Source organism: Leptonotus elevatus, chromosome 12 (assembly GCF_054856555.1).
Source record: "Leptonotus elevatus isolate MCC_2025b chromosome 12, RoL_Lele_1.0, whole genome shotgun sequence".
In the NCBI taxonomy this organism is placed as follows: Eukaryota; Metazoa; Chordata; class Actinopteri; order Syngnathiformes; family Syngnathidae; genus Leptonotus; species Leptonotus elevatus.
In genome coordinates, this window is record NC_141250.1 from 8,351,150 (window position 1) to 8,365,957 (window position 14,808).

The following is a 14,808-nucleotide window of genomic DNA, read 5'->3' on the forward strand; positions in this document are numbered from 1 at the left end:
GCAAGTTGTTCTCAACTGCGAGGTCCTCAGATACTTCCCCAACTTGCTCACACACCCTAAAGAAAAGATCAATAAGGTACCACAAGCACGGTCATAACAGAATATGAGCTCTTCTTTCACACAACTGATTGTTACCTTGTCGTGCTCTGACATTAGGTAGAGCTTGTGTGTGTATACAGGGTTTCCGCCGGTCGTTAAAAATAACCATAAGTCATTAAATAGATTTTGCTGAAATTGAGGCTTTAAATGACATTAAATACGTTGTCCAGAGGAATTAAAAATTGTAATCCAATTGATGTAAAAGGCTTTATTTTACATATAACATTGTGCAAGGAGGCACTATAACACAATTTAGCAGTAATATATGTGATAAAAATGTATGTGTTTGTAAGGACTGGTGACAAGTTGTAATTTACAATGAACAAAATGACCTGTAGTCCACAAGTTGCTTCCTCTTCTAAATAACCATTGCTCTGAATTTAAAAAGAAAACGTCCAACATGAAACATTAATGACATCTAGTGGCAGAAAATTACCTTAACACAAATCTATGACTCAATGTTTCACACTCCTTTTAACTGTTTAGTAGGGATGTTCTACATCACTTTTTTTGAGACAGATACCGATACTCAAATCATCAGTACTCATCGATACAGATACCAAGTGCCGATACCATTAGTACTTATGATGCATAAAATTTCCCCCAAAAACGACAGATATATATTTTTTAAAAGACCTGTATTTCCCAATTATAGCAAATTTCGTTAAAATTACTTGAAATTAAGGGCAATTATATTTTTCTAATTTACTCATAAGGCGAAGCTCTCGATTTACCGGTCGATCTACGTTCCTACCCTCAACTTATGGTCACGAGCTGTGGGTTGTGACCGAAAGAACAAGTTCCTGGATACAAGCGGCCGAAATGAGGGTGTCCTCCGCAGGGTGTCCGGGCTCTCCCTTAGAGATAGGGTGAGAAGCTCGGTCATCCGGGAGAACTCAGTGTCGAGCCGCTACTCCGGGAGAACTCGGTGTGGAGCCGCTACTCCTCCGCGTTGAGAGAAACCAGTCGAGGTGGCTCGGGCATCTGGATCGGATGCCTCTTGGACGCCTCCCTGGAGAGGTGTTCCAAGCATGTCCCAGCGGCAGGAGGCCCCGGGGACGACCCAGGAGACACTGGAGAGACTATGTCTCTCGGCTGGCCTTGGATCTTGCCGGAGGAGCTTGTTGAAGTGGCTGGGGAGAGGGAAGTCTGGGTTTCCCTCCTAAAGCTGCTGCCCCCGCAACCCGACCCCGGATAAGCGGTAGTAAATGGACGGATGGATGGAATTTGCTCATAAATGTCATTTTGCATAGAACACGCAATAAAATGAATTTCAAAAATATATATTTTTTTAAATTAAATAAACAAATAATCCAGTGGCCAGTGAAAAAAGTCCCAATCAAAATATGTGGTTGTACAACTTCACAGCAATACAGTGAAGTGCAAATAATTCAATTCAATGCAATAGTGTTTGGAGTAATTTAGTAATATCTACCATGTGGAGAATTCCTTAAGCTGTTTAGTGTGATGTTTCACGATATCTTGTTTTGAAATCCGTGCTTTTAATTTGGAAGGCTGCTCTGTATTTCCTGTTTCACGTTCTCCGTTGGTCATTCATCTCATAGCAGTGCAGTAGTCAGTGACGATACACTATATAATATACAAAGATCTGGCTGCACTTCAAAGCTAATTAAATTGTTGAGTAAAACTGGACTTACGTGCTCTCTTACTCCGCGGAGTGGTGGTCAATAAATGCAAAATAACCATTTCAGCCTTTAGTTTTTAACTAAAAAACGGCCACAAGAGCGAGGGCCAATACCAGTATCGATATCCGTAAAATGTGTCCTGGTTTTGGTCCGATACGATACCTGGTACCATCCCTATTGTTTAGTATATCTTTTTCACTTCAAATAACTTAATGTATTACTTTGTATAAAATTATTTTATTAAAGAACTAAAAGATACAACCATGATTGTGGTAATCATATTTCTCCACGTTTATGCCAGGAGTATGAACATCTTGAAAAATATTTTATTTTAAATGGTTACATGTGATTAATTTGTGATTAATTGTGATAAGCTATGGAAATCATGTGCTTAATTATGATTTTAAAAAATCATCATCGAGGGGACAGCCAGAATATATAACGAGTATGCATATAATATATATATTTATTAACGGTGTGCCAAAAAAAATCGATTCTCATAAGAATTGCGATTCTCATTTAGTACGATTTCAGAATCGATTTTAAATGTCCCAAAATCGATTTTATTTAAATTATTTTATACTTTCTTCCCTTTGTTTGTGTGTGCCTTTTATTGGGAGTGCTATTCATGTTGTACCCGATTTGGCCACTTAGGGGTAGTGTGGTTCCACGCGGTCTGGTACACTGTTAAGTTGTAGCCACATTAGAGAGTAGAAGGAAAAAGTCACGATTAAGTTATTCCAATAAAAGTTGTTTTTTTTTGCAGCGTGGAGCCGTTCTTTTGAGTGAGTAGAGCACTAATTAGCATTAGCGAGGCAGACTGGAGTAGATCATTACGATTCCTTGAACATCTAGAAATTGAAGCAAAAATCATTGTCAATCAAATCATTTTGAATCAAAAATCGTTCCCAATCAAAAATCGATTATAAAATCGAATCGCACATCCAAATCGAATCGTGAGACATTCAACGATTCCCACCCCTAATAATTATGCATATGTATGTATTATGCAGTACGACATGGGTATTAAATAAGTTTTAAGTTGCATTAAAAAAAATATTAGATTAGATTTGCTGATACCTGCTGTACATTAGGAACACTGTTTTTGTTTTTATTTGTAGGAAGCAGTGTGGTTCCTGTCCAACATTACAGCTGGGAACCAGCAGCAGGTCCAGGCTGTGATCGATGCTGGACTCATCCCCATGATCATTCACCAACTGGCCAAGGTTCCTTTTGTTATATTCCAAATTTCGTCACGGATTGTCGTATTATTGCTGTGGTCTGCTGCCTGGGGTGGTAAGAGTACCCATGTCACACACGCATCATAGTGACAGCCTGCCTCTCCACAGGGGGACTTCGGCACTCAGAAGGAGGCAGCGTGGGCCATCAGCAACCTCACCATCAGTGGAAGGAAAGACCAGGTGAGCTATTTTAAGACATGTCTTTATGATGGAGCATCAACATGTCATCATGTAATACCTTTTAAATTATGTTTTTGTTTTTGTTCAAGGATCTTTTCATGGGTTATGTTGACTGACATTCCACTTCTGTAAGCACATAAGTTTTAATCATTAGTATGGCTTTGGTGTGTCTGTGTAGGTGGAGTACCTGGTGGAGAAGAACGTCATCCCTCCTTTCTGCAACCTGATGCTGGTGAAGGACCCCCAGGTCGTGCAGGTGGTCCTGGACGGCCTCAAGAACATCCTCATCATGGCGGGCGACGAAGCCAGCACCATCGCCGAGATCATCGAGGAGTGCGGGGGTGTGTGGCGTGGCTTTGTGTTTTGCTTTGCCTTGTACTTTTCCACCCTTACGTGACTTTTCGCTCCCAATTTCTCAGGTTTGGAGAAGATTGAAAGCTTGCAGCAACATGAAAATGAGGATATCTACAAGCTAGCCTTTGAGATTATCGATCAGTACTTTTCAGGAGATGACGTAAGTTTGCACAAAGCCATCAAAATCCACAGATTTGTTATCATCATTATTATTATTATCATTCTCATTAGATATGGGCATGACCTGATTTACGGTCCCGCCCCCAGATTTTCACTGGACGATGAACATTGAATATATTAATACCGAAAATGATACCACCCAACTATGTGGACTTTCCGCACTTGCGCTGCATGTACCACTCAGGCCAACCAAGAACATCCCTCCTGTCAAGACAGCCATTGGCAATCATCTCAGGGAGGGCGGCAGAGAGATACACAAAAACGCAAAGCACACATGAGAGAAATGTATTTCTGGGTTATAAGCAAGTGAGACCCAGCCGTGTGCTGCCAAGTCATAGGATACAGTATATACAGTATTGTTTTACACAGGGCTTTACCACTAACTTTTGCACGAGTGGCAAGAAGTTCGCGCCAGCACAGATTTGGTCGCACCCTTTTTTGGAACTGCACAGCATGACCATGACCATATTTGCAGATGTATGGTTGTCTCAACTGGCATACTGTAGTTTTGTACGACGTTAGCATTGATAGTAACTGAAGATATATTTTGCTGTAAGAAGAACTTAACTAGCAACAAGCACCAGCTGACAAAACAGGTCCGTTGTTTTTGATAACTTTAAAGAAGACAAAAAAAAGTAAAGGTTGCCACCCTAAAAACTAAAAAAACATCAGTAAAAAGCAGTAAAATAATGGCTGACAGATGAACAATTTCAAATTTGTTTTCTTTGTATGACCTCCACAAAATACTATAAATATATGGAGGACCAAAACTGCCAAAATTCAATATGTATAAATAACTAAATAAATGACTAAAAGTGAAAATAAAAACTGATCTAAAAAAATATTATTTGAAAATTAAATCCAAAAAATAAATATAAACAAAATATCTATATATGTACATAAATAAATACATTTGTATTTCATTTTTTTTATTCTATAAATGTATTTATTTATAATAATCACGATTATTTTGGTAATAATTGAAATCACGATTATTCAAAATGATTGTATTTTTTTCCAAAAGAAAATGTTTAAACATTTGAAAATATTAAGACAAATAAAATTATTTGAAACACTATAATTATGTAAGTTCATTTTGGACCAGACAGAATTTATAATAATATATATTGTTTATGTTAGCAAAAATGTGAAGTTGGGGTGCAGCGTGCAGTACTTAATCTCTCCTGTCCTGTTTGTGGGGGCGCTAATCCCTTAATGGTGGTAAAGTATGCAGAAGCAGTGGCGTCTAGACACTATTTGCAAAGAAGATCAGTCGGCAAGTTTTCACTCTCACTCACAGTCCCATATTGAATATCGTCATATATCGTCGAGATCAATTTCTGACAATATATCAAATATCGTAGATGTCGTGATATTATCGATATCGTGGGCCACATATCGTCACAGTATCGAATATCGTGAGTTACCCGTATCGTTCCACCCCTAGTGAACAGCCCATATTTTTGATCACGTGATTGAATTTGGACATGTGGGCAGTTATTATTGTTCAATCAGTGGACAGCAATGGGGGGGGGGGTTATGCCAACCTACACTAGCGTACTATATTGTACATTTTTAAATGCTACCGCAACAAGAAAGTGTTGTTTTGGTCCTGTTTCCAACGGAAATCTTTGTGAATTCAACAGTCCTGCTGTGGGGTATATACGGGCATTTGAGCTGATAGATTATTTTTCCAATCACGTGGGAGTTCACTGTGGCTGTCCTCTCCTCCTTTTTAGATTGAAGATTCGAGCCTGATCCCAGAAAGCACTCAAGGAGGAACCTTCAACTTTGACCCCGCTTCCAACATGCAAACAAAGGAGTTTAATTTCTAAGAAAAGAAGAAAAAAGCAAAAGCAAAAGCCAGGATGTTTGCTTCAACCAGCTGCACGGGTACTCTGTAATCTCCACTCCCCTCCTCCCCACAACGACATTCATCCATTTCTCCTCAAATCTGGCGACCTTATATGGAAGGATTGACTTCAACAACATGGATACTCACAGTCACCACTGAGGGATTTATTGTCCCCGCCGCCACCTCTGCACTCTGGAGGTTGTTTTTTGTATTATTATTTTTTTGGGATGGTCACCATCTGGCACCGTGCATCACAACATGATATTTTGCTTCGACATATCACACAACACAGAAAACGCGAAGGACGGAACAGCGTCAGCGGCAACGTTTGTTTAATTGCCAAAATGTACACAAGCACACTTTAGTTAGTAGTCTCCCTCACCGACACGCGCACACACACACACACACACACACACACGCACACACACACGTTTGGACAGTTAGTGTGCATATTTGGAAGTCATATCACAAATGGGGGGAGAAATACTGCTGTTTTTGTTTTACACTTGTTTTTTGTGCCCTCTCTCCATCACATACACACCCACTGTAGGGTCACACAGGTTCCTGCAAGCCCCCCGCCCTGCCCCCACCCCTCCAAGTTAACCCTCTATCACACATTGCAGAGCTAAGCCATGATTAAACACGGACAAATCCCCGCCCCTTCGCTCCCCACTCCACTGAGGGTTGAAAGGGCTCTAAATGGTGGCAGAAAGACTTGACGGGACTCCCATTTTTTTGATGAGACTTTAATTGAATTATTCAACGATGTGCCCCCCAGCCCTTCCCCACTAAAGTGAAGTAACTGCCACGATTTTTTTTTTTTCTTGTTTGGAACTGAACGACCTGCTGAGGACTCAGCAGAGTAAGAAAAGAGGTCATTGGGAAGTGTTGAGACTTCCTGTGTCCACTGTTAACGTCCCTCCTCCCCTCCGGACTGGACCGCACTGGACGTCCTATTTGCTCATGATTCCCCTGTAATGTGAAATGTACAAGTTGGTGGTGGTAGGGACCGGGGGGCGTGGGGGCGGAGTTATACCCAAATTTGCTAAAACCAACCTGAATTGAATCTGACCTTTTTATTTGTTATTTTAAGTGTTTCAGTTTCAGTTTCAGTTCATGATGTGGTTACTTCTAGTCGGAGCTTGCAATTGCGTATTGTTTGGACCTTCACCATGTTTTCGTCCTCTGACTAGGACAGAGTGTTAGGACCACTGAAAAAAGTAATTGTCACAGGAAATGGGAGTTAAGAGGAAGCAAGTCACAAGAAAAGAGAAAACCGTGTAAGGTTTCACAAATTAAGCCAGGAAAAGTTGTACACATGTTGTAGTGGTTTTTTTATTTATTTTATTTTTAGACTTTTTACTTAGTAATTGTCTTTATTCTCCTACCTTTTAGCATTACAACTTTGTTCTTGTGCTATTACAACTGTGGCAAAACATTTTTGTTTTAATTTAAATTCATGAGAAAAAGGTAAAAGCTCCAACTAAGACTTGTAAAATGTGGACTTTTTAATATAGCTATTCCAATAATCACGACTTCAACTACAATAAAAAAAAAAAAAGAGTAAACGTAAAACTATAAGGCAATGCTGTTAAAAGAAAGGCTACTAGAATGAAAGGGTAATATTGTAACATTATGCGGAAAAAGTCCTATTTTTTTCCCCCCCTATCAAAAATGTTTTCCCTTTTAATTTTTTTAAAATTTGGGGGGGGGGGGGTCCTCATAATAGTCCCACTAGTCTGATAACGGCGCAACTTATAAAAGAATGCAAATGATCTAAAAGGTCAAGAAGAAAGCCATATAATTCAGAGGAAAAAAGTTGTAGTTCTGTGGGAATAAAGTAAGAATGTTATGCGGGAAAAAGTCAATTTATTTGTAGCTGCATGCTGAACTTTTTCCCAAGTAAAACTCAAAACTTTTCTCTAATGCAGCTGTTTCTCCGAGCATTCCCACTGTTTCTGTTTAACATTCTATTACGAGAATAAAGCAATATCAGCAATATTAGTAATATTAGAGGGGAGGGGGAAAAAGGAGTTTAAAAAAAGAGGTCTAAATATGAAAAGGGGAGGAGCATAAAATCCTGTTTGGGTGGAAAAAGTGGTGATAGGACACAACAAAAGCAAAGAATATGTTGCAATAGTATGGGGGGGGGGGATTAATGTTATGTTACAGGAAAAGATCAACAGAGGTTTTAGACAATATTTGGATGTTATGCAAAATATATATCTATTTTCCCCATGTTCTTTCCCCACGCATTTGTGCGGCTTTTTCAAAGAAAAGTTGTATTTGTCCATATAGAATGGCTTTATTCTCATAAAAAAAAAATTCTCCTGAAATCACTACAACTATTCAGCAAATTACAACTTAATACTCATATTTTGACATTATCGTTTTTTGTTTTTTTTACTTAACTAAGTCTTTATTTTGGTAGTATTATTTAGTTCCTTTTTCAGTGTGGCTTCGTTCGTCGACAAAAATAAAAACAACTTGGGGGGGCAGGGGGGCACCTTCACAGTACTACTTCACCAACTCTTGGCCGAAGATCTCGCTAACTCGATTTGAACACTTGTACAAAAACAATGTGATGTGTATCTCTCCTTGCCGTCTATTGAATATAAATATATATATAAATATATATAAGTATATTGACATGAAGCCTGTAAAAAGCTGCTGCAGCTGACACTCGTTGGATGGACGACAGCAATGATGACCTCACTGTCTAAGATAGCTGCCGAGGCTTTTATTTTTCTTTCTTCTTCTTGTTGAAGCAATATTTCTTTTTGTTTTTTGTTTTGACTTGCATATGTATTGTGATGCTGGTTATTAATAATTGGAACAGACTTTTTTTCTTTTTTTTTGTTCTCTTCGTAGTGGTGTCGGGCTGCTGATGTTCTCACTCCCGAGACTAAATGCTCCTCTGGTCGGCTGCTAACTACTGAGAGGGCATGCTTACAACTGCAGGGGGAGGGTTGAATAGGGGAAGGGGGGTGTGCTAGTTGTTTATAACGGAACAAAAATCCTAGAGAGAGGGTGTACAGTCCTGAACTAGCAGACTAGACCGAGCCACTTTAAAGATTTACAATTGTGTTTGTCTTGTAACCACATTGGATACAAGCTTATGTTTGTTGCAAGATTTTTACTTGCTCTTGAAAAAAAAAAAAAAGTTGTTTTAAATGAATACTAGAAGAAAAGCAACAGACAGCGTTTTGGCCTCTGATTGTTTATATCTTTTTATAAATTTTAGATTGAACTCTCTTCTCTCTTTAAGGTGGCTCATTGATGCTTTCAACTCCTGTGCATATTAAAGACAAATGTGAGTTGGAAAAAAAAAATAGTCACGGTGCCTTTTGTTTTTGTCGTTTTGTTGATTTTAAAACTAATAGATTCAGAAATGGTTTTTAAAGTGTGGGAAAATTGGAACATAAAATGGCTGTTCTCCATCACTCAGTGTAAATCCGTAATGGGGACGTCAACCCCAAATTTTCTTTACAGTGATATGTTGTATGTGCCCCCACTAGTCAAAACGCAGCGTTCTAATATTGGGTTTGTAGAATTTGAGTTAAGCAGCAAAAAAAAAAAAAACATGGTTTTTTTTTCATCTCATTTTGCCACTTTCTTTTGACTGAAAATGACATCACAGTTGCTCAAGTCACAACCAATCACAGCTCAGCTTCAGAAAACAGTTGAGCCGTGAGTGGTCGTTTCCTCAGCAGCTGTGATGTCATTTCAGTCGACAGCAAAATGGCCGCCTGAGATGGAAAAAAAACGGGTAGCTTTTGCTGAATACCGTGTTTAGACTAGTGGGGCTGCATAGAATATATTCAGATTAAATTAAGAAAATGTTTGGTTTGATTTCCGCTTTAAACTGAAAATTGTTGAATTAAGTTCATGTTAAAAGTTTAAAAAATAAGATTTTCTTTATTATTTTTCTCAAGGCGCAGCGCTCCACATCTTGAAAATCTTTGTAATGGAGTATTAACACGTCCGATGTTACTTGTGACCTCACACGCTGGTTGCCATGGTGATGCAAGCGCAATTTTAGTACTTGTTTGCCCTCTCCCATCACCACAAGCCATCATCGCCACGTACCTCATTCAGGGGATTTTTCATAGCATTTCTTCTCATGGCACCCTCAGGACATGACCTGTGTTTCTGATCCGAAGCAAAATAAAAACCTGCTGTACAAGCCGATGGGTCCTTCAGCGCTTGCAAGTGTTGTCATTTGCACGTGAAAGAAAAAAAACCTCTAAATGGAAGCACAGATAAGGGGGTGGGGGAATGTTATGTTGCAATATAATTGACGTAAATAATAATAAAAATGATGTCATGTTATAAAAACAAAATATGAAGAGCAATGAAAATGTTACAAAATTATGGGAAACGACATGATGAACCTGAAATTGGACAATGAAGAATTATGAGATAAGTAGAAAAATTAAGAGAAAAGTAAGAAAATGTGTTGTTTGCAATGAATCCAGAAAGTCTTTAAAAGATAATTATATCACAAAAAAATTCTACATTAAGGTTAAAGCAACAATGTCTTAATAAGACCTGCCATATCATGTAGGCTATTTTCTCATCAGTAAGAAAAAATAAAATAAAAACGCCATTGAATATTACTGCACTGCAAGTGTATTTTATTTGTACTAAAATCAATGGCCACCATTTTGTGTGACCTGGACTCCCTGATGTTTGGTCTCTGTTTGGCCAGTGTTGAAATCTGCTCCACACTTCAACGCTGCCATTTTTCACCAATTCTGTTCATAACATTGATGGACAGAATTTGGCATTGAGGGGCTCGTTTTTACAGCTCTGCTTTTTTGCTCACATTTTTACCAGCCAATCTACAGTCCCAGTACCTTCACCTACGGTATACCCGCGGACTGTCGGTTGTGACCAAAAGTATAAGATCTCAGGTGCTGCTGGTCGAAATTAGATTCTCCCTTAGATATAGGTTATCTGTAAGGGGCTCTGAGACAAGCCGCTGCTCTTCCGCATCAAGAGGAGCCAGATGAGGCGGTTCAGACGACTGGTTTGGATGCCTCCGCCGCTGCTCCTGCTGCGACCCGAACTCGGATAAGCGGAAGAAGTTGGATAGATGGATGGCCCGAATGTTATTTCACTGTACACACATACAGTGTATTACCAACCAAATGAAAGTCAGGACTGGTCCACACAGCCAGTGACTGCTCCGCGTTGACTTACTCGGGAAAGGCGGGGCATGCTGTACAACACTTCGAGCTGATTGGACGAAGCAGAGCCGTGTGCACGTCTACCCAACTTTTGTTTCGACCAATCACGGCAAAAGATGAAAACATCGTCACCGACATCCGACTGTTGTGACTAGCTGACATCATGGCGTTGAGTTTATGTTGTCGGTTTTGCAATGTTGATATGCGGATACAAGAGACTAATTCAGCGAGAACAGAATTAATTGCAGCGTCCACGCATTCGTCCACCGGTGTTGCCATGTTTGGTTTGTTTCTTCCCACGGCTTCGGCGCTTCATTGTTTCGTCACAGCTGCATACCCCGCCCCAAATACAATGTCGCTCTGTGATTGGTCCGAACCACCAGTGGTTCGTATCGGAAATCAATGGGAGTGGTGCAAGATGGATTCTCGGGAGTTTGTGAACTCACAAATACCGTGAGAAAACATCACTCTCCTCAAATCTGTTGTATGTGATTTCCTTCTCAATTGGTTTCTTTTTCTGTTTCTTATTTTGCATTTTCCTTTCCAGTTTATTTTGTCGTTCTTCAAAAGCTTATTGAAGGGCCTTCTCAGGAGTATCGGTGAGGATGGCTGTCTTCACACACTTCGTGTGGTTTGTTTTCTGGGGCTACATTTGGGAAGTGCAATTATTTCCTGAGGAGTCACATATCCAGGTCGGCTAGTCATATGTCTCACATCCATGTCAGTTGGCGAGGGAGTGGATGAATTAGTATGGGGTGACTTTTCTGCAGTGGATGGTTGGTCTTCCAGTGGATCATCTGCAGGATGTGGACCTTCCTTATCGACTTCTGCAAGAAGAATCAGAGGTGGCCAAGTTCGGTCCTCGAGAGCCACTATCCAGCCTTTTGTCCATGTTTCTCTCCACTAACACACCTGATTCATGACCAGAATCGTTATCAGGCTTCTGCAAAGCTTGCTGATGAACTGATCATTAGATTCAGCTGCGCTGAAGTTGGGAGACATGGAAAACAGGCTGGATAGTGGCTTTCGAGGACCAAACTTGGCCACCCTTGATCCAGATTATCCCTAGTGGCTGGCTGCAACTCAGGGTAAATGGTTAATTGTAAGTGTTTTATTATTATTATTATTATTTTCTTATTAGTATGTCACAGCGGCATGATAAAAAGGCAGTTATTATATCATTGGATGCAGAAAAAGCTTTTGATAAAGTTAACTGGTCCTTCCTCTTTGCTGTTTTAAATAAATTTGGCTTTGGGAAGTCATTTATTCACTGGGTGTCAGTATTATATGATTCTCCTAAAGCTACTGTTACTACTAATGGGATTATATCTAAGAGTTTTACTCTACAGAGAGGCACAAGACAGGGATGCCCACTGTCGCCTTTATTATTTGCAATATTTATTGAACCGCTTGCATTAGCCATACGCCAGGAAAGAATGATTCAAGGAATTCACTCTGGGGTAACAGAACATAAAATTAATCTATATGCCGATGATATTTTACTTTATTTAGAAAAGCCTGCTATTTCATTAGGGGAAGTATTTAACTTAATAACTAAATTCTCACAGTTATCAGACTATTCTATTAACTGGACAAAATCAACACTTCTACCTATTACAGAAAATTCATGGAACCCTGCAAGCCAGGACCCATACTACTCATTTCCTATAGGTAATTTAAAATACTTAGGCATAAAAATCTCACCTAAATTAACTGATTTAGTTCATTTAAATTTCACTCCACTTCTGGATAGCATTTATAGTGACTTGGAGCGCTGGAATAATCTTCCTATTTCTCTAATAGGACGAATAGCCACTATTAAAATGAAATTTTTACCCAAAATAAACTATTTTTTCTCAATGATTCCATTTAAACCTACGGCTAACTGGTTCCAGTGGTTGGACTCAGCCGTTACAAAATTTTACTGGAAAAAAAAAAGAAGCAAAGATTAGTCTATCTACTCTTCAGAAAAATAAATCCAAAGGAGGTCTAGAGGCACCAAATTTTATGCACTATTATATAGCCAACCAGCTACAATATATTATTTTATGGGCACAACCCAATAGAGATACTAACTGTTGGCTGGAACTAGAACAGAAGGATTGTAATAACCTCAGACTCCTAGATTTACTCTTTATTACAACATCGATTAAGCGCCATAACTGCTTTAAAAATCCAATGATTTCCGCCACCCTGACTGCCTGGTGGAAGGCACTAGAAATGACAAAAGCCAAAGTGGAGCCCAGGGGGCTTTCTCCCCTATGGCATAACCCCGACTTTCAAATTAACAACCAATCGTTTTATTTGAATGTGTGGGAGCAGAAAGGAATTACACATCTCCACCATCTCTTCTCAGATAATATGTTTATATCATATACATCCTTGCTCCAAAAATATAAAATAAAAAACGGAAACTTTTTACATTATTTGCAAGTTAAAAGTATGATAAAGAAACAAATTCCAACACTCCAGGGTACGCTCCAACCGCCTGTTTTAGCTAAAGATATTACCAAGCTTTCTCCGACAACAACAAAAAAACTCTCAAAAATATATAAGTTACTTTCATATACTGATAAAACGTCTTTACCCATCTCAAAATGGGAAACAGACTTGTCTATAGCTCCGGAATCTGTCTTTTGGATTCAAGTTTGTGAAAATGTTTTTAAAATGACAAAACACACAAATTTACAACTTATCCAATATAAAATTATTCACAGAACATACATTACTCAATATATGATGAAGAAAATGGGACTCTCAGACTCCGACATTTGTCTCCAGTGTTTACAAAACACTACAGACACTTATTTTCATGCTTTATGGTTATGTACTCCGGTTATGTGTTTCTGGACTAAAGTCTTAGAAAAACTTTCCGCTGTCTTGGACTGTAGGATACCGTTCTCTCCAAACTTGTGTTTGCTAGGTGACTTAACAACAATTGACTTACCACATAAACAATTTCAATCTATACTTGTAGCCCTTACTATCGCAAAAAAAACAATTCTTGTTAACTGGAAAAATAAACAAACTTTGAATATCGACCAATGGTCTAACCTCCTCATAAATCATATTTTAATGGAAAAAATATCTGCCTCAAATAAAAACCAAATGTCAAAATTTAAAGAAACATGGTCTACGTATATAGAATTTTTTAACCTAAACTTGGATTTTAATTCTGCCTGTTAGCGAGAGCCACAGCAGCGTTATAACTGGCATTGATGTTTCTGTATTAGGCAATTTGTAACTAATGGTTGTGTTTCCATAGTCAGGAACCCGGCTGCTGCCAGCGGGATCGAGCGGATTCACCTCCGATGGGCACCAGGGGTTGATATTCGGATTCACGGCATGCCAGTGGGTTAATTCTGTGGGTGCTGTCCCCCCTGGCGGGGAGTGGGCGGGTCTGCCCCTCTGTTGGCTGCTGGGTGGCGGCTGCGTCTTGGCCGTTCCCTGGGTCTCTTGGGGGGTGCTGCGTTGCGGGGCTTTCCCTGGTGTCGGGGGCGGCGCCGTTCCGGCGCGGTCCGTCGCTCTGGGCCCGGCGACGCGGTTCGGGGCCTGTGGGCCGCCGGGGTGCCCGGTGGTTCCCTCTCCCCTCCCCCTTCCTCCCCCTTGCTGCCTCTCCCTCCTCGCCTCTCCCCGCCCGTCCTCCGCCTCCCTGTCCCCTCTCCCTCGTCGCCCTTCCTCCTCCTCTCCCCCTCTCCTTGCGTCCCTGCCGCTGCCCCCTGCCCTTCTTGTCGTCCCCTTCCCTCCTCCCTTCCCCTTCCCCGGTACGCCTTCCTTCCCCTCCCCTGGGCCGGGGGCTCCATCCATGGCCCGGGTCTCGGTGCTATGGGGGCCGGCGGGGGTGGCTGGGGTTTGGTGTCGTGCCCGCCCCGCTCCGGTGGGCGTCCTGACACCTCGGGCGGGACCCAGTATCCGGGGGGCGAGCCCTATCGCCCCGCCGGACGGGTCCCATATGCCCGCCGGGGTCCTGGTGGGGTGGGTGGGGGCTTGGTGGGCCGGTGCGCCTCCTGCCCCCGCCCGGTTGGGGGGGGCCCCGCTGGTCACACCTCTTAACTCACTAC

General features: G+C 40.7%; 1 protein-coding gene and 1 long non-coding RNA gene across 2 annotated transcripts in view; both read left to right on the plus strand.

Annotated features, from left to right (window-relative positions):
* The window catches only part of kpna3 (karyopherin alpha 3 (importin alpha 4)), a 26,592-nt gene extending 16,835 nt beyond the window's left edge, over nucleotides 1-9,757 (plus strand). Inside the window, exons 12-17 of the mRNA XM_086090915.1 lie at nucleotides 1-76; nucleotides 2,867-2,971; nucleotides 3,095-3,166; nucleotides 3,345-3,507; nucleotides 3,586-3,680; nucleotides 5,440-9,757. The exon at nucleotides 1-76 is cut by the window's left edge and continues 53 nt beyond it. Coding sequence (XP_085947041.1) covers nucleotides 1-76; nucleotides 2,867-2,971; nucleotides 3,095-3,166; nucleotides 3,345-3,507; nucleotides 3,586-3,680; nucleotides 5,440-5,535 — 607 coding nt within the window. The 3' untranslated portion in view covers nucleotides 5,536-9,757. The remainder of the gene's footprint in view (nucleotides 77-2,866; nucleotides 2,972-3,094; nucleotides 3,167-3,344; nucleotides 3,508-3,585; nucleotides 3,681-5,439) is intronic.
* A 1,383-nt stretch (nucleotides 9,758-11,140) lies between these two features.
* On the plus strand, nucleotides 11,141-12,009 carry LOC147164417 (uncharacterized). The gene is made up of 3 exons (XR_015096647.1): nucleotides 11,141-11,200; nucleotides 11,295-11,439; nucleotides 11,518-12,009. It is a non-coding gene; the product is annotated as an uncharacterized LOC147164417 (long non-coding RNA).
* The last annotated feature ends 2,799 nt before the right edge of the window (nucleotides 12,010-14,808 follow it).